Source organism: Fundulus heteroclitus, chromosome 10, assembly GCF_011125445.2.
Source record: "Fundulus heteroclitus isolate FHET01 chromosome 10, MU-UCD_Fhet_4.1, whole genome shotgun sequence".
NCBI lineage: Eukaryota > Metazoa > Chordata > Actinopteri > Cyprinodontiformes > Fundulidae > Fundulus > Fundulus heteroclitus.
The window spans coordinates 13433680-13456417 of record NC_046370.1 but is presented as its reverse complement, the minus strand read 5'-3'; the positions used below and the strand labels follow the sequence as shown (position 1 = coordinate 13456417).

General features: G+C 40.6%; 1 protein-coding gene across 1 annotated transcript; it reads left to right on the top strand.

Moving 5' to 3' along the window:
• The first annotated feature begins 4761 nt into the window (after positions 1-4761).
• On the top strand, positions 4762-22077 carry LOC105926427 (protein FAM171A2). Its single transcript, XM_036142067.1, has 8 exons — positions 4762-5005; positions 9168-9395; positions 10262-10354; positions 11827-11985; positions 12661-12840; positions 13036-13149; positions 16155-16281; positions 16432-22077. The coding sequence occupies exons 1-8, from the start codon at positions 4918-4920 to the stop codon at positions 17912-17914; spliced, it is 2472 nt and encodes an 823-aa protein (XP_035997960.1). The 5' UTR covers positions 4762-4917; the 3' UTR covers positions 17915-22077.
• Positions 22078-22738: the final 661 nt, after the last annotated feature.

The window sequence follows — 22738 nt, the reverse complement described above, 5'->3', positions numbered from 1 at the left end:
AGCGATCGTGACGTGAGACTGTTTTGATTCAGACAATGCCGGCTCGCATCGAGGAAGCAAGCGTTAACATTGATGCTGCTATTTCTTCCGTGTTGTCCAATCTACCTAATATTGTTTCATTAAAAGAACATCAGAGAACGGCTCTGAAGGCTTTTGTTGGTGGAAACCATGTTAGGAGGCCTTTAGTCCTCGACGCGGTCGGCCCGGGATCGACTCCGACCCGCGGCGCTTTGCCGCCTGTCTTCCCCCCTCTTCCTGTCAGCTCACTGTCAATAAAACGCGTGCCACTAGAGCCGCAAACACATTTAAAGAAAAAAAAAAGTTTTGTTTTTTCCTGCATCGCTCTCACAGCATCACGGGTTAGCTTCGGTGTGAGTGGTTGAAATAGCACGTCGATAAAGATGACAGACAAGTGGCTTATCCAATCATATGCAAGGATTTTTGATAAGGCCCAGCCTTCTGAAATGCCATTCCTATGGATCTGTCCCAGATGGATGAGTGGAGCTAGGCGGAGCGAAATACATCTGGCTAGAGTCAGGTTAGTTCAGTCTATCATCTGACAATGAAAGGAGCACAACTGCAAACCTGTCTACACAGCCGACAACCTAAACTGAAATACCAGAAGAGAATGAATGATGTTTTAGGTGAGAGGCTCTATCAACACAACAATTATTAGTTTTGCACTTTACAAATGCTGGCTTATTTGGAAGAGCAACAACAGGAAAATCATTAAGAAAAAGCCAAATGAAGTCCTGGTACCCACAAGCCATGTGAGGGACAATCGTTTGCAACACGGTACTCAGGTTATGTGAGACAAAGATTGAAGTCTTTAGCCTAAAAATTAACAACAAATGACCCTGAACACCCGACCGCACAGTGAAACGTGGTGATGGTTGAGTAATGCTGTGGGGGATTCTTTTCTTGAGCAGGAAGAGGGATAAGAGGAAATCTCTGGCATAGAGTACAGGTAGAAATAACCACAAACAGCCAAATTAAGTTTCTTTGGGAGCCATATATTCTACTTTCTTTACCCATTTCAAGTCAAGTTCTTGATTGGCCCCAGATTCTTAGCCAGAATTAGATCTGGCCTTTGAGACATTTTAACATATAGATATAATTTGCTGGAAACTATTTAATTGTGGCTCTGACTGTATTAAAACAGTCTTTGTTGTGCTGGAAGGTGAACCTTCAAATACGTCTCTGCAGCCTCCAAGTCTTCCTCCATGACCGTCCTGTATTTAGCTTCATTCATTCGTCTTTCCTTCAACTCCAAACAGTTTCCCCGTTCCTTTCTAATACTTTCCTATTTTCTTAAGGGTACTGTTCAATCTGATGCTTGAAAGAAAATGCCCAATGAGCAAAGAAAAAGTGTTCACTGATAATAGATGAGACTTTCCATCTTAGTTTTTAATTGATTGTCTTGTTTTTACTAAACGTAGCTTTCCTTGGAATGCATGTGGGTACAGCATCAGTTACTGTACCATAAATCCTCACAAACCTTGTTCACGCCAAAAATAAAATTTCTTCGTAAGACGGATGTTTAATTAAATGCTAAAAATGATAAATGTGGCAACCAGCAGCTCATGATGAGGGGCTAAAACAGACATAAAGCATCATGGATTAGAGTGTAAATCCCATATGAAATAGCTTTCAACCCCTTTAATGTGAGTAACAGACCATAGAAGGAGGTTTCAGTACCTTTAATCCAAAACTGAAGTAATTCAAAAGGAGAAAGACAGTCTGCTACTCTCAATTATTGCGTATTAAAAGATCTTTTATTATAAATTTGACCAATAACTCTTTAAATTTCAACAGTCAAAAATTGACAAGCCGCAATGAGACACAGATTTTCATATTTTTTATATATTAGACACTGTGCTGTCATTTATTTAATAATATTTTTTTCCATTCTTCAGTGCATGATATTTAAAACACTTGGTTCAAGTTATTCTGCTTCTATTCCATAAAAACTGTCAACAAGACCCAATCAGAGATTACTTTTACGGAGAACGTGCCTGCAGGTCTGATTGAAATAAGCATGTTGTTTATTTCAATCAGACCTAAATTCATTTTGTTATGAATAGAAAATCAAAAGAAAAGCTTCAATTAGGTTTAATCTTAATTTAGAATTTATTTATATTTCCTTGTGGAGTGCTGTTTTGGCTCTCTTGATTTAGTCTCAGTTCTATCCTAATACCCCCCTTTTATAATGACAATAGCTTAATAAAACTCCTGATTTCTGATGTTAAAGCTTTTGCTGTTTGACACCAAAATGACTTGTAGTGCCTATCTGACAACCGAACTTGTACATTGTCCTGGTATTACTTTTGTTGTGAACTGCAGCTTTAAGATTTTGAACAAAGACACGTTATAGAATGTTGCTCCTGGACGTCGGATTTCTGGAAAGTTAAGACACAAGAGATTATTACTAAATAGATGGGCGGACTTCCCAGGGTGTTGTATTCACGTATGATAATTGAAAATTAAAACAGCATTGAGAAGATTGTGAAACCCATGTGAGACGTTGGGGGGACATTCTGACTCTGATAGGATCTTAATTTCCAGATAAAAGTATTAATTCTCATTTTCATCCTAAAAGAGGACTTTGGACCACCAAGCAACAGTGCAGCCATTGGCCGAGATAAAATGCTTCTGACATTGTCTCAATGGGTCAATCGTGGCCCATTACTCAGATGCAACTGTCTGCAATGACTCCAGCCAGCAGAATCATATTGGAATCTGATGGACAGACGCAAACTCATGACAACAGGGGAGGGAAACTTGAAGCAGACTTAAACATTGAGCAAACCGGCAAGAAGGTGGAGGGTGTAAGCAGAGAACTTTATATAATGGAAAGGAGGATCACTGGAATCCAACACACGTAAGTCTGATGACTGAATGTACCTCAGCTGAGAGGAGAGCATGAGTGGGAGGGACTGAGTGAAAAGAACCAATTAACATAGAATGATCAGAGAGAACACAGACATCAGGAAAAACAACACAAATATGTGTCCTGTCCATATGAAGACGAACACGATAAATTTTCATCTTTGATAAGCAAACAATGTGCATCCACACGAGAGGACTCAGCATAACTGAAAACTCTAGGAGGTACGCCGGGCCTATTGTTGGCGCTGTGGCACTACCACAGAAACACATTAAAAAAAACACTGGGCACGTGCAGACAACTCGTGAAGTAAACACAGCGCCATGGCGAGGGATCACACACAAATATTTACGCATGTTGAACACGTCCTTTATGGCAGGCAACACACCGAGCAAAGCAGGCTCGTTGGGAAGGAAGAGTCCCAGGATGCTACTAACAGCCATAAGTTGCTATGGCATGAACGCACCGCAGGATGGTGCCCTGCTTGTTGCTGTTTGTGAGAGCGATGCGCATGTGGGTTTCAGAGTTGGAGCTACCATGTATTATTATTATTATTTTTTTTTAGAAAAGATGTGGCTCGCATGTACACACAGAAACACAAAACCGGCGTTTTGAAATTTTTCCCGCTCCGAGACCCAGTTTCTAAAAGGATCGTTACGGTTTCCCAAAACGCACTGCTGTAAAAAATACTTCAGCAGATACACTTAATCTCTCCCCCTTGTAGACGTGGCCTGAGATTCCTGCTGTACACTTCAGAAAGAAATTACTAGAATGACACAAAACAGAAAAACCCAAAACGGATGAAATTTGCATTATTCCTGTGCAAAAGGCAGCTAGAGTGAGCCCCCTCCTTCAGTCCCCAGTTTGCACTGTTCTATTAAACCAATCAGCAACCAATGCAAAAGAAAAGACTCTATTTGTATCAGTAAAAGAGGACCCAATGTTAAAATAAGTGGCAGGCTATAAAAATAATTAAAAAAGGCATTTAATGAACTATGTTTACCCTAAAATCAGCTTAGCATCTCTTGCCGTCACTGGCCAAGAGACAGGATACACCCTGGACACAAAGACCAACAACCATGCACGCTCACAATCAGGGCAATTTAGTGAGACCTATTAACCTAACAGTGATGTTTCTGGACTGTGGCAGGAAGTCAGAGTATCCTGAGAACCCATGCACACACAGTGACGTGTAAACTCCACGCATCTGCTGTTTGAATCCAGGACCTTTGTGCTGCAAGGCAACGATGCTTCCAACTGTGCCACCACGCAGCCCACTCAAAAAGGTCATTTAAAAAATACTTTTTCCCCCCCAAGCCCTTGCCCCCCCTGAGAAAATGGCACCCTGGGTGGTAAGCCAAGTTCCTGATGTCAAAACTTGACAACCATTCATGTTCCTTGCCCAACTTTTTTGACCAATTTTTTTCCCCTTCCTCTCAACTTTTCATTAATATGCTTGGCTAGTGTGTGAAAAGACAGCTTGTAGCAAAGCCTTCTGAGGGCTAAGACAATTGTCAAGTCAGCAGTTCCCCAGCATTATTAAAGTCACAATATAGCCGTAACATTTCTGTATTAAAAATCAATTCCCCCCCCCCCCCCCCCCCATTTTTTTGTTGTTGTTGTTGTTGGCCCTAAACTAGTTTTTGAGCTTTTTGAGGAATTCAATTTAGCTGTAAATTCAATCAACGTAGCAGTTAGAAATGATGAATCACTGTGCGTGTATAATGAATTCAATATAATAACTCTTTTGATAATATTTATTGTAATTTATGGAGATGAACCTGTAAATAATAATAAAAAAAAAACGGGTCTCGGATGTGTGCAGCTATTCCACTACAGCTCGGCAGAGGGAAACATTTCTCTCTCCTTCGCCGCCCCAGACAATAAAAACAAGGCGAAGCCCACATAGGCGGCAGCATCTCAGCCCCCAGTCACAGGCAGGCATCCGGACCGGGGAGTCGACTGAAAGGGGAGGGCACAACTATGGAAGCACGGCCGCCGATCTGGGAAAGAGAGATGTAGCCGCAAAGATGCCGCCCCACCGCATCTCCTGTTTGCTCCTGCTCCTGTCGGTTTGGGAGGCGCTGGCCAAATCTCTGCCGGATCAGGGAGCGTTCGGTAAGCTCGGCGGACTGGTGGTGGTGGTGGTGGTGGGGGGATGCAGCACAATGAGATGGGAGTGGTTGCTTGTTTTATTGCTTTTGTCGACAAAAAAAAAAAAAAAACTGTCGATGTCTGCAGCGCTGCGCCGCCTCGCTTCTCGCTGCCTTAATAGGAATCAGATTATCAGGGAGACGTTTGCAGGCGCTTGTGCGCGTCCTTAAATGTTCTCTGGCTGCAGCGATTGGGCTCAAGCAGCGTGGAAATGGGAGGTCTGGGTGTTTTTTTATTTATTTATTTTTTGCTGGGAGCACGCAGGCCTGGGAGGGCTGCTCCTTCACAGGCAGGCCTACTTGCTGCTCATTGTTGCTGAGCACGCATGGTGACAGGGGGCAGACCAGGAGGGGCCGAGGAGCTGGAGATGTTCTGGTCATCATCAAACCAAGCACCCTTCTCTCTCTCTCTCAGAAAAGAATCAAGTCAGCTTTACAGCTGAGGACGCTGCCGTCCTGCCCAGCAATTAAACGAACGCATGGCAAGAACGAGGATCTCCTCTATTGTTGTTGTGCCGCTGTAGGTTTTTGAAGGGCATTATGTAGTTACCGTGTAATTACCGTGTATTATGCATGCCCGGAGCTGTTTAGAGACGCATGCATAGTCACAGACCCCCGTCTGGAGGAATGCAACTGCCCACACATACACTCTTATTTCCAGCCACTCTTGTTTACATTCGTTGTCAGTTTTTTTTTAGATTTAAGGCACTAGATGTCGTTACAGCCGTCTTTCGTGGGCTGATTTTAAAAACAGAAAATGCATAACATCACACATTGTTTAATTTTAGATCCTATCATAAAATTGTTGTTTGAATGGCCACAACTGCTTTCTGGCGGTGCATTTGGCTTGTTTTGCAGGAATAAATCACAGTAGGAAACACACGTCAGAGCTGTAGGATATCAGGGAATTGTGTAATTATGATGCCACTGCTAATAATTGCAATATTGACTAGGATAAAAGGACACTTTTCTGACTCTTTTCTTCCTTTGACACAAAGGCACCACCCTTGTAAAGATGTTTTAGTATCTCAGCCACTGACGATACATCACATGTAGGCCTTAATTGCGGTAGAGTCCATCCAACAGGCCAAAAACATTATTGTTATGCGTGAAAGCATGACACTTGAAATACAATACCCTTCCAAATATTGCGTGCAAGCAGTTCTTTGTGATTGTGACGCTGCACAGATATTGTGTTGACAGCTGCAATTCACTGTATTGTGCGGTTTTAGTGTAGAGCCGTTTTTCTTTTTTTTTTCAAACCATGTCTATTTTAATTTAGCAGTGAACTTAAGCTGCCTCAGGGTTGTGAATGAGCTTGCACCTGGCGTTAGGGTAAACTAAGTCCTTAAATAGTCATTGGTTCAAAAATGTCTGTCATACTTATTTGTACAGTTTATAGTCTTTTAAATCAGGTGGAAGAGAAAGTACTTCACTAGAGTTTTGTTCTGGCTCTGCAGAACTTTGTGTAAGGCAGTGCCGCCCTAATCCACCCGTGGCTGAGCACTGGCTGTTAGCTGGCTGAAAGAAGACTTTCACATCGCTCCCCACAAAGACCAATCCAACTGTTTGGAAATATTTCTGATCTATATATCAATAGACAAATTGTGATAAAGTTACTATGGTTGGAAACAGTTAATGTTTCATTTTTATATCTAATAAAAATAAGAGTTTTATGGGTTACCTTTCTCACTCCCTGCTGGCCTTGGTGCTACGGTGCTAACATGTAATATTAATAATCAGGAACTGGGAATTAGATTTAGTGGTGTCATCTTTATTTTTTGTCCTTCTCTATAACAATATATAACAACTGGGGGAAAAAAAGTGTTATATTTATCATTTGATGTTAATTTGTATGACTGCTGAAGATCCGCTGGCTGTTCAAACTACAACATTTCCATTCCAATATTATGATGCTGCATCATTATTTATTTTCTTATCATGATGTTTATTTTCATAATTTCTTCAATTGTTATAGGAGCACTAGTTGAACCCCGGTATTATATATGTGCCAAGGAGGTGATAATAATGTCAACGAAACACCATCCCAGTATAGAAAAGAACTCAAGTACAATATGGAGTATTTGAGCAGGTGAACATACAGGGGTGGAGTTGCTCATTCACTCCCAATTGTCCACATTAGCAGGTGAATTTACCTTTCAATGACACACAAAAGCTTAGCAGCTGAATTTACCAAAGCTGCTTACAGACCTTGTTCTCTAAAGTATTGTAATTGCTGAATAAACAGTGTAGTTGACTTTAAGGTAATTACAAAAAAACAAAGAAACAAATCTAAAATTATAAATTATTCACAACTTATCTTACCATATTGACATTTAAAGCAAACCTAACTTTGTGCGGTACTAATTTTATGTTACAAGGGCATTTCCTCTCCCAGTTCAGTGGCTGCAGTGGTTTATGTTGCTCTGAATACCAGCTGAAGGGCTTTTGAGATTGAAAATTCCCACTGTGTGACACTGTGACTCAGTGTTTCTATCAATGGAGCTGCTTCAAGCCAATTCTTCAAGTGTGGAGCCCAGACTGAGGAAATCCTCTCCAAACACATACACAAGGGGGCTTTTATAGTTCCAATTATGGTAAAGTGGGACAACGCTTATCCATGTTCAATGAATATAGACACAGATATATATGCTGCTTATGATCTGAATGCATCCATTAGGGCAACCGCAGGCATCACCTTTTTTTTTGTTGTCCTGAATGGTTTTAAATGACCACAGCTTGTAGCCACAAAAAAACTCAGCCGAGCGAGAAAGCACAACATGGTAGCTTTGGGAGAGTCGGAGTGTAACCATAGAAACAGCATGACCCATATCCATGGCGTCCAAGAGGCGGGATGAGAAATGTTTTGCGGTTGAGGACATGACGAGGAGATTTGTAGAGGGTGTGTCTGTGATGCCATTCTCATCGGGAAAGTAATCCATCTCTGCTGGAAATGATGGCAGCAGGATTTTATCTTCTACAATCTGATCAGAAAAAACATAATTTTTCGACCAAGTTGAAGGATCTTTTGTTTTTTGTTTACATATTTAAGCCTTTTAAATAAAAAAAGGCCCCAGTCGTTCTATGTGTTCAAGTTGTTTATCTGTATCACAAAAATCCAGTGACTATATGTATACAATAAAAACGAAGACTGCTTGTGGATTGCTAAAATGATTTTAGAGTTAAAATATAATTTTTATTGGTTCTTGTTTTTAAAATGTATTCGCTATCATCATAATCTGTTTTTAGCATGGGTTCATTATAGGCTGAAGCTGCTGACATTAAATTTGCTAATTATTAGCCTGTTGCTAAATCAAGAACTTAATTAAAAAATAACAAGATACAGAATCATAATTTTAACTGGCAAGCTGCTTCTTGCTGCAAGGAATTTAGGTTCCAATTATTAAACATCATTAAGTCTTTAAATTACAAAAATATAAATATTTGTTCTTGGGTTACAGCTTTATTTCTAATTATAATTTACAGGCAGGTTGTGTCAAATAAAACAGGAGCATCTAACATTACTTTTAGTATAACTATATTTTCAAAGCAGTCCACCTGCATTTGATTGAATTTTAAGTTTTTTTTTCTTTTGTTCTTTCAGAAAACTAGTCATTATTTGTACAAATAGTAATAGGCTGGCCAATATCTTATATTTTTAAAATACTTTAAAGGTTGAGGTTTGGCAAATAAACTGTAGTTTTTTCTGCTTTCTTACTGCGTTCATTTCCATAATAATAATCTCCTTTAATGTGTTTTAACTGCAAAAATGAGATGATTCTCATGGCTTCTTGGGTTTGGATTTCCTCATCTACACATTGGTACATCGTATTTGGTCACAGATGTCAGAACATAATGGGAACATTATGCTGCATAATCCTTGTAATACGACTGCAGTACCTCAAAAAGTGGAGTTAAGCATTATTGAAAGTTCAAAATACAGACTAATCAGACTACAGGAAATTAATTAAACCTTATACCTTTTAGTGGATTTGGTTTATATCATGTATTAGTGTCAAAACATTCAGACTTTTTTTGATTAAATGTTATTTGTATATGACTTTCAGTTGGACTATTCGATTCCTCCTGTTTTCTTACTTAAAGGTGAACTCTTTCTTTTCTTGCAGAGGTGCAAATTAAAGTCCAGGTTTTTGACAACAGCGACCTCTCGCCGTTAGCAGACGCTCAGGTGGAAGTCCATGGGAATCAGACACTCTTGGCGTCCAGCCGTGCCGGAGACGATGGTGTGGTGAGAGTCAGCTTCCTGTACCGAGCAGGCACATGGGTCATCATTGCAGCCTCCAAACAGGATTACGTCACCAACTCCGTGCCCTGGCACTCCAGTCGGATCCCACGTAGGTCCACAGCACTATCGCCGTCCTTTAGTTTTATTTTTAAACACGGCTTAAATGTTGCTGATGACATTACATCTCTATTGTGTCAGTTAGAATAAGTACTCAAATGCTGCTGGATGGAAAAAATAAATCTCAGGCAATTGTTGCGAGGAGGCGGGAAATGTGCAATCCAGCGTTATAAATAGATTATCACAGTCGCAGCTGGTTTGTAGGAATTATTTCGATTGTGTATTTCACACTTTGTGCATGAACTGAAACTCCAGAAAACACATTGATTTGTTCGTGACAGTGAAGTTCATCCCAGAGCTAATAATGTCTTTCTGAATAGTAAATAAGGTCCTTGTTGAATTAGTCTTTCTAAATGAGTCAGCCTCACTGTCCGACATCACTTTAAGGTCATCGCAGCTACTCTTTAGTTTTCCTAGTAAGATTTTATAATGTTCAATAATATCACATATATTTATGATCAAATATCCAATCAATTGCATCTGTTTTTGTGTAAAAAAAAAAAAAGATTTTAATCAACAACCTGATTCTGTCATTGTAAGAACATTGTTAAGAATCATGTGTTTACTACTTCTGTGTTTATAATCCATGCGAAACTACCTTGCAGTGCATCATGTGTCTTTGAAATTATCTAAATGTAATTTTATAAAAATGAATAAAATACTGTCAGAGCTGAGATGCTCACTACTTTGGTGCAGGATTCAAGCAATTACCATTTCAGGTGTTATGGTCTTGGTTCTCCTTGTTTAGTTAGTTCATAATGAATTAGTTTATTCAAGTTAAAACTTAAATAGTGTCAGTGGTTCTTCTTCTGTGTATGAAACGGGTTAATGTTCCTTTTGAATGTCTTCCTGTGTCAGTGTATGCCTCGGTCAGCCTGTACCTCCTCGTTGAGAGGCCAGGAACTCTCATCCTGTACGACGACGTCCTGCAGGTCTTGTCTGGATCACCAGGTGAGAATAGATGGAATTTCTACTGAATATGGGATTATCAGGTTTTCACTGAATACCAAAACTTGTCATTAGGAAGTCCACTTTGATGGTAATGTGGCTTGAAAAAAATGCCCTTAAAATTTTTTTTATATGTTGCTTTGTTACAGCAACAAACGTTGATGTATTTTACTGGGATTTTATGCAATAGATCAACACAAAGTGGCATGAAATGTTGAAGTGGAAGGGAAACGATTGATGGTTTTCATTATTTATTTATTTTTACATTTAACAATCTTAAAAGTATGGCATGCACTTTTTCTCAGCCCCCTTTTCACTGATAACCCTTTTTACAACGCAGTACAACATATTGTCTGGATATGTCACAAAATCCACAGAGCCTACCCTTTCAGTATAAATGCAGTGGTTCTGCGATGGCTCCAAAGGTTTTGTTGGAGAACATAATTGAGCAAAAAACATCATCAAAACCAAGGAACACTCTAGACAGGCTCCCAGGTTCAGAGTATAAACAATATCCCAATGTTTAAACATCTCACAGAGACCAGTTTGATACAAGATCTGAGTATGTATAAAGTATACTGTAACATATACCTGTAACCTACCTAGAGAGGCCTGTTAACCTAAACTGGCAGGTGGTGCATAAGGGGCATTAATTAGTTATGAGCCATTGGGTCCCTGATTTCGCAAGAGGAGCTGCAGAAATCCTAAGCTCGGGTGGATAATGTTGACAGGACAACTATTATTCATGCATTCTACAAGTCTGGCCCTTATGGAAGTGTGTAAGAACAAAGGAATTGTTGAAAGCCACAAGAAGCCCCACTTGCATTCCCATAAGCCATTCAGGGGACGCAGCAAACAATGGAAAGAAAGGGCTCTGGTTGGATGAAACAAAAAGTAAACTTTTTTACCCAAACGGCAGGTCCAGAGAAAAACTTCAAACGCTGCGTCACACGGCTAGTATGGAATGGTTTAAATGAAAAATGTCCATGTGCTAGAAAGGCCTAGTCAAAGTCTAGACCTAAATCCAATTTAGAATCTGTGTCAAGGCTTGAATGTTGATGTCTAAGATGGTCTCTATCCAATCTTCGTTAATTTTGCAAAGAATTTAAGTGTGTAGATGTCTAAAGCTGGTAGAGAGACACCGCGAAGGACCTGCAGCTTTAATTGTAGCATAAGTTGGGCCAACAAAGGATTTACTTTCCATGAGCCCCACACTTCTTTGTTTGTAAAAAATATTTAAAAACACAAATTCTGTCCACAATCATGCACTACTTTGTGTCCGCCTGTCCCATAAGATACCAATAAAATACATTGCAGTTTGCCTTTGTAACAACAACATTTTTTAAAATGTTCTTTTTGCAAGACACTATGCCGTCTAATATTATATGTGTAAGTAACTGAAGATTCAAACTTACCTTTGTGCCTAAGTGATACCTTAAACAAGAACGTCATGGTTTTTGCTAAATTTCCTTCAGGAGCTCGTAACCAGCCGCTGGTTCAGCTGCAGAGGAAGTCCATTCAGCTGCCTCCCAGCTCCAACTACACGGCGCTGTCTGCGGCGCTGACCACGGCCAGAAGTCAGTATGAGATTGGTGGGTTCCCGTTTCTTTTGGGCCAGGAGACCAACAGCTCAGGTCAGTATCTGATTATTTTGTGATTATGGGTGTTTCTGATGTCCTAAACAGGATGAGAAGGCAGTGATATTTCAGAGAAATATGATGCAAAAGTCAAAAACTTTTTTGGCACACTTCTTTCCAACATGCATCAGAGAAAGCCGCTTTTAAATTGAACCGTGTGTTTCAGCTAGAGACTTTATCCTCGTAAAATATCCACCCGTCGTCGTCTTTCATTGTTTATTACTTGGCCAGCGAAAAAGGTTTCCCCTTCAGTCAAAATTAAGCCAAATTTTATCCTAGAGCTCCTAGGAGAATGTTCGTGTTGCAAAGATGTGGACTTTCTAGTATAGATAACAATTTATTTGCTTCTCCGACTCTCTGCGATATGGTGTATTGTCTGATTAGATTTTACCTGCTGAGGAAACCATTAATGATTTATGATAGCTAAACAGGGACAATGTTTGCTTCTCACAGTCTTTAAATTTAGGAAAATGCCTACAACTACAAGAAAATCTATATCTATTTTATGCGCATATTAAAAAAAAAGATCCGGTCTTACTTGTCAGAGAGTTGTCTATGAAAATGTATATGCATTAGAGTTTTTAGGAACAATTGTCATGGTAGTCTTTCTACCATAAACTCATCAAAGACAGAGCAGGGTCAACGCTGATCTTGGTGATATTTTCTCTTCAGGCGCTGAAACGGGATGGACAGACCTGACAGCGCTGGCGGTGGTTAGCATGCAGCTGTTTGATAAAGATGGCAGTACGATCCAGGTCTCTGATCCGATCCACATCTCTGTGCCGCTGCCGTCTGACACCCGGAACAGGATGGCCACAAGCGTCCCTACTTGGCTGTATCAGCCAAAGACGGGTAAGGAAGACACATAAATCATAGATGCTGTGGAAGAACAGAGCTGACGGGAGGTTATGTAACTCTCCTGAAATAGAAAGTCTTATTTAGACCTGTGAAACTACAAAGTACACGTATCTCTGCCAAGGTTTGTATGAAAGATTTGACTTTGACAGAATTTGAAGTAGTGAGGATGACATTGTGTTAACTTTCTAGGCTTGTGGGTTCGGAACGGGACTGGCTATATAAAAAAGGACGGGACGCAGTTTGTTTGGAACGCCGTGGTTCCTCAGATGGGATACTGGTTAGCTGCTTTTCCTTCATCTTCAGGTACTCACTGTCAAACTAAAACCTTCTTTCTTTAATATAAGTGTAAACTTACACTTTTCAATCAGTATTCACAGTGCATTGAATTTTGAAGCTCAGTCCAGACTGATTAACCTTATTCTGGATTTTTAGACCTGAGAACGTTACAGCATTTGTCGACGAAAGTCTTATATGTTGTATCTGTCTTTTGGAAACTGTTGGTGTTGTGCTGCAGGTCCAGGACCAAAGTGTTTAGCCTCTAGATTGATGGCACTCTTTGTTTTAGCTTCACTTTTGAGAAAGTCTTCAGACTTAAAGCCACCATCATAGTACTGTTTTTTGTCTTTTGTTTCAATAATGTAGGTACAATAAACGGCACCATACGAAAATAACACTGCATCGCCTTACGTACAATTTAACTGTATTTTCATAAACAATTTGATCACCAGATAAACTAAGCTGCCACAGACATGTTGAAAACTTCCATTGCACAAACACTGAACCTCTTGGACACTAAGTGTAGCGCACATCTGCACAATTGCTAAATAACCGATGAAAACGGGGCACCAATATTCCGCCAATGACACCAAAAGATTATTCAATCTCATACTATCCTGTAACGTCAACAGAGTTAAAGATTCAGTCACCTTGCCACTCACCATCACCTACTTTCTAATGAATACAGCTAAGAATTATCTGACCACTTGAGGACATTTATAGTGTAGAGTAGGGATCTTGAACTCTGGTCCTGGAGGGCTGGTGTCCTGCAACTTTTATTTGTTACTCTGCTTCAACACACCTGAGTCAAATAATCAGGTCATTAGCAGGACTCTGGAGAACTTGACATCATACTGAGGAGGTAATTTAGCCAATCTATTCAGGTGTTTGGGATCAGGGACACATATTAAAGTTCCAGGACAGTGGACCTCAAGGACCAGAATTGAGGACCCCTGGTCTAGAGAGCATTGACATTTAAATCCTAGATGGTCAGTTGTAGGGAAAAATAATAATTACAGACAGTGATGTCACAGAAAAGAAACATACCCTGTCCTGAGGCAACCGAACACTGTGAGTTTTCAGCCCTTGATATCTATATACATGCACTATTCAAAAGAGCAGTGAATCAAAAGTGACACAATACATCAAAGACTAAAAAGGACTAAATGTTTCACAAAGTCCCTTAATTTTCCTAGATTAAGACTCCCAACATGTGAGTTTAATTTCGGAAGCACACATGGCAAGATCATTTGAATGAAAATCATTTGATAGCTGCCTTTTGTAATGGGCTTAATTTTTTAAGTACAGACTATTTTGTTATTATAGCCAAATCCCAATTTGGAAAGACCTTCAGAAAACCTGAAAAACATTAGACCTTATACAAAAAAGTCTGGCATATTGAAAGTGATTTTTTTTTTTAAATCACACGCTACCTCTCTTCACCAGTGTACAGACGTAGATACATATAAAATGAGACAGAATATAACAATTTCTGTCTTCTCAAAGTCAAGACAGGTTGGAAGCTATCATGCCTCTGTACAGAATCCAATAAGAAAAGTAGCCAAAGATAATGAAGTCAAAGCTTCAGAGTTCATTTCTTCAATAGTCTGGAAAACAGGTTGCCACATGGCAGCAATTTTTTTCCGTATTGCCCAGTATAGAATAACACATTTGTTCCAGTGTCAAATTTTGAAACACATCGTCAATCCAATGTTTAAATGCGTGTCGAAACTTGTCTTTCCACTTCGTACGAATGAGTTGTGTGGCCAAAAGAGTGGCAAATATTATCATTGTTTTACCAGCAGTGTTTAATCCAAGTCTGGGTGCAACAACCCCAAAAACTGTAGTTATTGAGGAATGGTTCAATATGCGTTTTTAAGACCTTAGAAAAGAATGGAAAAACTGACCCAGGTTTGGACAGTTCCAAAAGAAATGTGATAGAGGACCTGATTCTGTGCAGCAATGGTCTCATAAATCATCAACATTAGGCTGTATTCAAGCAAGTTTAACCTTAGACCAATGTGAGCGATGGACTACTTAACATTGAATAACCCTGATGTCGATGACAAACTGAGGAGGCATGTATACCTTCGAGAGCTATTTGCCACAGTTCATCTGTCATTTTAATGTTATGTTCCTCTTCCCATGTAGATTTGAATATATCTAGAGGTTTTAAATCATCTAAACCATATAATGAATAGATTTTCCCAATTGTCTCTTTTGACCAAGGGATCATTTTTAGAATTTTGTCCAAAAGTGATTAAAGAAAACTTTTAGATGAGATGAGACAAAGAAAAAATGTTGCCTGGAAATACCTAACCGTGTAACCAAGTAGCCAAATGTCACAAAAGTCATTTTCAAATACCAATCTTTGCTGCCCTAACTCCATAATTGGTCTAATTTTTTTTACATTTTTTAGAAGCATTATATTAATCCTAACTACGGGAGCATCTTTTAACAAATCAAATAAAACGCATGTGGAAATTGGCTCCATGTGGTTTAATAGTGCTCACAACTGGGTTTTTACAATATAAAGATAAAGGTTCTGAAAAAGGCTGTTTAGCGCAGGCTAGAGCAATCATAAAAAGGTAGACGAGCATGATGCATGTTCAAGTTGTAACCACAGTCTCCCAGGGGTAAATTCATCCAGTATAACACATTTTTAATATTACAACACCAGTAGTGATACTGAATTAGGTAGATTTATTCCACCATGCACACAGTGCCATTGCAATGTTTCTGTACTTATTCTGGGAGGTTTATTGCTCCAAATAAAACTGGTTATCTGCTTATTAATGAAAGAAACAAATTATTTGGTCAAAAAGATGGGGTTTAATTGGAAAAGAAACAGAAAGTGAATTTTAAAGAAGGGTGGTTCCAACCTTTTCACAATGCTGTATAAGATTGTGAAAACTATATCAAACATTTTATAAACATAATGGAAAAATGTAGATGCCCAAGTTGTTTATTTGCACAGTATAATTGTCTTTTCTCTGTGTCATACGATTGAAACGTTCAAATGTTTTTTGCAGGTTTTGGTCTTTCTCATCCAGGTTTGAGGGACATCACCACCTACCACACCCTCTTCCTGCTGTCCATCCTGGGTTCATTGGCTCTGCTGGTGCTCATTCTGCTCTGTGTGCTGCTCTACTACTGCAGGTGTGGCAACCATAGGTGCAGGTTTTAGGTTTTAGGTTCATATCTGCCGAAAGAAAAAAAGAACAAATGCAAAGCAGACAGTTTACCATGCCTTTTGCTGTACTTAACAAGTCTCCCATCGAGTTCTGATTTCTGTTGTCTCCTTCACAGACGAAAATGCTTAAAACCTCGCCGACATCAAGGCAAACCCCACACATCCAATCTAAACGGAGCTAAGAGAGACCAGGGAACATCGACTTCACGTCTGAATCTGATATGTGGAGGCCACGTGGAATCCGGCCCCTCCAACGACAAATCAGACTTGTCTCCATCTCGAGAATACCAGAGTTCAAGAGAAGAGCTGACGAAGCATGTCCCAGCTCACATGCTGCGGCACGCGAAAGGTAAAAACAACTCGAGTTCCCAGCGGGGCGAGAGCTTCCCCATGAAGGTTACACGCGCCACCGAGACCAACAACCTGGACAACCCTTTACTGCACGAAGACTACAACCGAAGCTACAGCCCCAAGGAGACCAAGGAGTCTGAGTATCACAGACACCACAATGCCAACGACAATCGAGGTTACTCCTCCGATCCTCCGTCCCCGCCTCGCTTCCAGGGATACGTGCCGAGTCAGTCTGACAAGCCTCCAGAATATTCAGCTGCGGCAGCAGACAGCCTCGCCAGACCCACCTCTCTTAACACCCAGCCAGGTCAGATCATCTTCTGCAGCTCCATTGACCAGATGAAGGAGAACATGTACAGGAGCATGGTGCCAACCCTGGTCATCCCAGCACACTACATGCGCCTACCTTCTGAGTTCTCTGGTAAGGACGGGAAGGACCAGAAGGACCAGGACAAAGACGGGACACAAATGGGCGGAGGCCAGCAGCATCACCACCACCACTCCCAGAAACAAAGCCAGCAGCAGCAGCAAGGCGGATCTCAGGGCGATGACTCCGAGGAACCGAGCTGGGCCTCCGACTCCTCAGGTGGAGCCGTGACCATCCCTGTGCTCTTCAACGACTCCACCATGGCTCAGATGAACGGGGAACTGCAGGCTCTGACGGAGAAGAAGCTCCTGGAGTTGGGTGTCAAACAGCACCCACGGGCATGGTTCATCTCCCTGGATGGACGCGCTAACGCTCACGTCCGCCACTCCTACATAGATGTTAGCAATGACCTTAGCGGCGGCGGATTTGGAGGCGGCTCCAGTAGCGCTCAACGGGATGTGAACCTCGAGCCGCCTCTTGAATCCCAAGAGAGAAAATTGGCTGGCAACCGTAAGGGAAAGGATGATCGCTGGGGGACAGGAGGACGGAAGGGCCACGGCGGCAGCGGCGGGGGTGGGAAGAATTACTCCAAGCTTGCCTACCCTGACCACAGCGAGCCCAGTAGCAGCGAGGGACGCCCGGTGTCACCCGAAGAGAATTCCCTCACTCCTCTTCTGGACGAAGGGTCGTCCTCACGCGGCTCCACCATCCCCAGAAGAGGTCGCAGCCGGGGGAACAGCAGTCGCAGCAGCAACAGCGAGAATCGGCGCGACTCCATGACGAGCCCGGAGGATGATCCCGATGACAAGGATGAGAACAAGAAGAGCCCCTGGCAGAAGATTGAAGACAGACCTCTCATGGTCTTTCACCCCAGGAAGTGAGCTTTTCAAACTTGGTGAACACTGGATCTTGGATGAATATGGAGGTGGAGTGGATTTTCCCTTCAGAAAGATCCCAATAAGCACAACCACTGCTTTACTGGTCAACTTTCTGGTAGTCGTTTTAACCTTTTTGATGATCATCTCAGTTGAGCCCTCTGGCTTCTGCTGATTCTGTCCAGTTTATTGTGCATCCTGTGACATCACTGAACCACCATCTGAGCCATCCCTTATACCGACTGTGGAAATAGCCATTTTGTAGAGTGAAATACAAGAATAGAGCACTTAAACTTTGATAAATGATTAATTGATACTTACCAAATGTAACCACACAAATTCCTTGTTTTATACCTTACATATGGTTCTAAATTTAGAGAAAAGCTCACTGCTTTGTTCTAAATGGTGTTTAGAAAAGGATTGTATGAAGGAAAGCGCTTCTCAAAACTAATCAAGTTTGAAATGTGTCATGTTTTTCTGAAGCACCTGTGAAAAGATAATGTATTTCAGTTACTTTGATCTCTTCTTGAAAGAAACCATTTCTTCTTTCTCCTTTACTGTGTTAATGTACTGCGGTTTCTTATTTAAATCGTACTGGTTTGATATTTTAAGCATAATCTTTAAGTCACCCTTTCTGTCTCTGACTTATCATAGTGATGTACTGTACAATTTTGCCAAAATGTCTGCCTTTCCCCCGTTGAGATTTTTTCAACCACAAGAACCTTTTTCTGTGTAAATAGAACCGCAGACATTCGAGCGACCATTTGTCATAGCAAGATTGCATGCATTTGAATGTATGAAGTTAACAGAAGGCACTAAAAAGCCCCGGCCCTACTGTTCTTTAGGCTCCTGTGTAGCCACTCCCTAATTGTCTCAAAACGTCTGCAGCTCAGCAAAACCACTAATTTACTTGAAGATTCACTGCTGAGATCCACACAGTGGTGTGCAGACAGGGCCTGTACCACTTCCCTTCTGTAAGTGCCTTCTTTCACGTAGAATTGAGTGATAGGCATGGTCTTCAAAATGCAGTTAATTGTCAACTAAACCATGCTGTCGAGATTGACAGGCACTAATAAGCACACTGCATTGAGGTAACAACAACATGTGACACTGGGGAGCATGCCTGCCAAATCTGACAGCTTTTCTTGTGGCTATTCTATCCTTGGATATCTAACTTCTTGTAATTATACTGTTTTTTCACCAAACTTGTAAATGTTATGAGGAATTCTATGAGATTTTATGTGTATAAAATGTGCATGTAACATGTAGAATAGGGTGTTTTTATTGAAACCTTTTTTGAAAATGATAAGGAGGATATTTGGCACAAAACATGAATCACAGTTGCACTGAATTCTGTTGCCAAATGGTCTCAGTTGTTCCAAGATACACTGACTTTTATCGGTAAAGAGATAGTCGTTCGCTTTTTTGGTGGCATTGTGTGGAAAGAGATGTACTATCTTGCCAGCCAGAGCTAGTTGGACTTGAAAAATCAATGGAATTATCATAGATACGTGGGTCAAGCTAACAGCTACTAAAGCTGATAATCAACGTCAGGATGTGAAGCACTCGAGCTAAAAGCTAGAATAGAATTTATCGTCACTGTTTTACATACTGAAAATCAAGGGGATACAAACTATTTTGGAGTCTGTAGAATTTTGTTTTTAAAGTCCTGAACATTTTTCCAGATAAAAGTGGAGAGAAAGTAATGAGTGGAGTCTTGCAATGGTGCTAGCTTTCTTCTGGAATCTGCAGGTGCAAATGTCCATCAGAGAGGGAAGCCGTGATCAAATAACACAAGCTGCTGCCATCATCCCCTGCTGCAGGTTCGGCCTGTTCTTCACAGAGCAGCTGGACCTCCACTCATTATTATCAAAAATCAGTCGTGCCACAGTGGTGTCGTCAGCATACTTGACTATTGTATTGGTGGAGTGAATGGGGGAACAGTCATTACTGAATAAAGAATGAGACAGAGTACACACCCCAGTTGTGTCCCTGGGATTAGGATAAGGGTTGTGTGCTTACCCAGTCTGTGGCCTTGCCGCAGTTCAGATTTGCAATTTCTGAAGGTTGTTCTGATGACACCACCTGCACCAGCAGCCTTCCTCGCGTTGACTCTTTGCAGGGTTGATATGACCTAGTGTTGGCTTAGCTGTAATGGGTCCTCCTCTGTACTAGTCTGGTTGAGGGTGGGTCAGGGTGCCTGCTTGGTCTAAACGAGAGAAGAAGCTGTTCAGAGTGTCTATGAGGGTCCTGTCTGTGGTGCTGTCACTTAAGTTGTAACAGGCCAGAAGTGTAATCCATTGCCACACCTTTTGCTGTTGTTTGTGGAAAAGTCTTCTTCTATGTGCTGCCTCTCTGACTCCCTTCTCTTGCTTCCACCGGGCTTCTTTGTTGGTCTGCAGGTCTCCAGATTTAAAAGCAGCCTGCCATGCTCTGAGCAGAGTTTTAAGTTTGCTGATGAGCCATGGTTTTTGGTTTGAAAAAACTTAACAGCTTTAGTCAAGAGTCAAGTCAACCACAGCTAATGCTAACCTCTAATCAGAGTAAAGCTTATCCCTAGTCAGAGTCAACCTAACAAATGATCACAGTTAAACCAGCTTATCAGCTGATAGCTATTTAGAAATTCGCCTACTTAAGGTTAAGCTAATAACTACCCAGGGTAAAGATAAAAGCTAATTGTAGCCATGGTAACACTCTGTCAATTTAACAGCCATCCAAAAGTTCAGTTAAAGGAGCAATAAACAAAATTTCATTATTTTAGATAAAATAACCAAAAAAATTAATGTGAAGACCTAAAAGTAATATCTCAGATGGGCTATGGTGTGACGTCACACCGCATCGCCATATGTTGTTCTCCAGTCCCTTGTTTACATAGCTGGGCCGGCCGTACGTGCATGTACGTGCATATGAACAGCTGCCACCGTCAGAGCGGCACAGCATTGGAGCAACATGGCGGATCAAAATGTTCCCTTGCTAACAGCACTATAAAGTTATTATGACTTACTTCCTCACAAGATGCTCCTTCGAAAGGTGATGTTGTTTTGCTGTTTTTATCATTTACAAATATACGCATAGGAGGCGACGAGTGAGAAGGGAAAGTAGGAGCCAGGTTGTAGCTGGAGTGGAGGTACATCTTGTTTTGGTCTGCAGACAGTGCTCAAACACCACCTAGTGGTGAAGTATTGCTTATTTCTCCTTTAATGGTTACTGAATCGAGCTCAAATAAACTCAGCAAACACTTGCTCAAACTAAAGATAACTGCTACTTGGAGTCAAACTAACAGACATTAGTGCTAACAGCTACCCAGAAGTCCCAGCTTCTCTGGCCATGTTATGGATAACTGGTGGCTTGACACGAAGTAGTTGTTAGCTTGACTCTTTCATTGAAATGTTCCCTGATTCTTGAAACTGAGATTGCTTTGAGAGCTTTCTGCCACATGTAAGATACTGACTGCATCCACCTACCCCGCACAAACCCACTTAAAAAAAGCACTTATCTCTCTAACCTTGCTGTAACAAAATTTACTTCCGGTCATAAATGTTTACAACAACATACTGACCAACATGCTCCCGCTGTTACTATCATCACTGCCTGTAAATCATCAGCAACTGTGAACTTAAGGAAAATAATGTTTTTGTTGCAGAATAATCGACTAAAATAAATAAAAATGTTGGGAAAGTCATGCTGGAGTGTTCTCACCATTCACTCGCTGTTCATAAATCTGTTTCACATGTCTACAGTACAAACTGAAAATGCAACCCAATTCCAAGGAATAACCACAACAAAATGATCCTAGCGGATTTGTGTTGTTCATTTTGGTAATTGTAAAGTTTTTTTGTATTTAGACAAGGTATGGATTTTTTTATAAAGTGTGAAGTTGTGGCTTTCTTTGCCTAAGTTACACAAAAGTTTTTTTTTGTTTTTTAGCCAATTCAGCGAAGTCGCATCACAAACACTATGAACACAACTGAATCTCCCGTAGAGACAGTTTCAACTGTGCTGTTCACTTTGTTGGATTTTACCTGTGCATTTGAGGTTGACAAGCTCAGAACTGCATCATCCTGTGCATTAAATTATTTGCTTCATGAACCTGGTCAGCTGTTTGTAAACTGTAAAATGTATCCTTTCTGTAAATTAGACAAGATACAAATAAATTTGTTCCCACAATATGAATGTGTTCTGGTTGCTTTTTTTATATATATATATATATATATATTTATAAATTAAAAAAAAACTTGCCTAGCTGTTAAAAGTGTTATTTCTCACATTTTTAACAATATACATGTTTCAGATTAAATGAAAAACATTTGAATAGGAGATGATGGACATCCTAACAATTAGTCTTCAGATCATGTCTAAACATCACTATAGAAACACACACAAAATCAGTCAAGATGTCAGGAAGAGAATTATTGGCCCCAATAAATCTGAAGAAGCCATTACTCCAAAAGGCAACAAAAAAGTACAGGCAACAGTATTTAAAAGTCCTTGGGCCGTAAAACACCTCATCCTTTGAAAACATGTCGTGTGTTGTCATGAAACACTTAATGTTTGGACACGATGATCACTGTTACATTTGGAAGAAGAATTTGGAAACTTGCAAGCCTGAGAACAACACCCTAACTGTGAAGTAGGGGGAGAGCAGCATCATGTTGTGTGGGTGTTTTGCTGCAAATGGGACTAGTGTTTCTGAATATAGACGGTATCACAAGCAAAGAACATTATATTTGGATGTAGTGTCAAAATAGTTACAAAGTTGCAAGGTGGCCTAAAAAAAAACTTACTTCTGTAGTTGTGTTGCCATAATTTTATATTGTTTCTTGTAGGGAT

What these genes read in the sequence shown, in the direction of transcription:
- LOC105926427 (XM_036142067.1), top strand. Translation starts at nt 4,918, where the DNA reads ATGCCGCCCCACCGCATCTCCTGTTTGCTCCTGCTCCTGTCGGTTTGG. An exon ending in GCTGTATCAGCCAAAGACGG is followed by an intron (nt 12,841 to 13,035) that starts GTAAGGAAGACA and finishes TTAACTTTCTAG; the next exon opens with GCTTGTGGGTTCGGAACGGG. An exon ending in GTGCTGCTCTACTACTGCAG is followed by an intron (nt 16,282 to 16,431) that starts GTGTGGCAACCA and finishes TCTCCTTCACAG; the next exon opens with ACGAAAATGCTTAAAACCTC.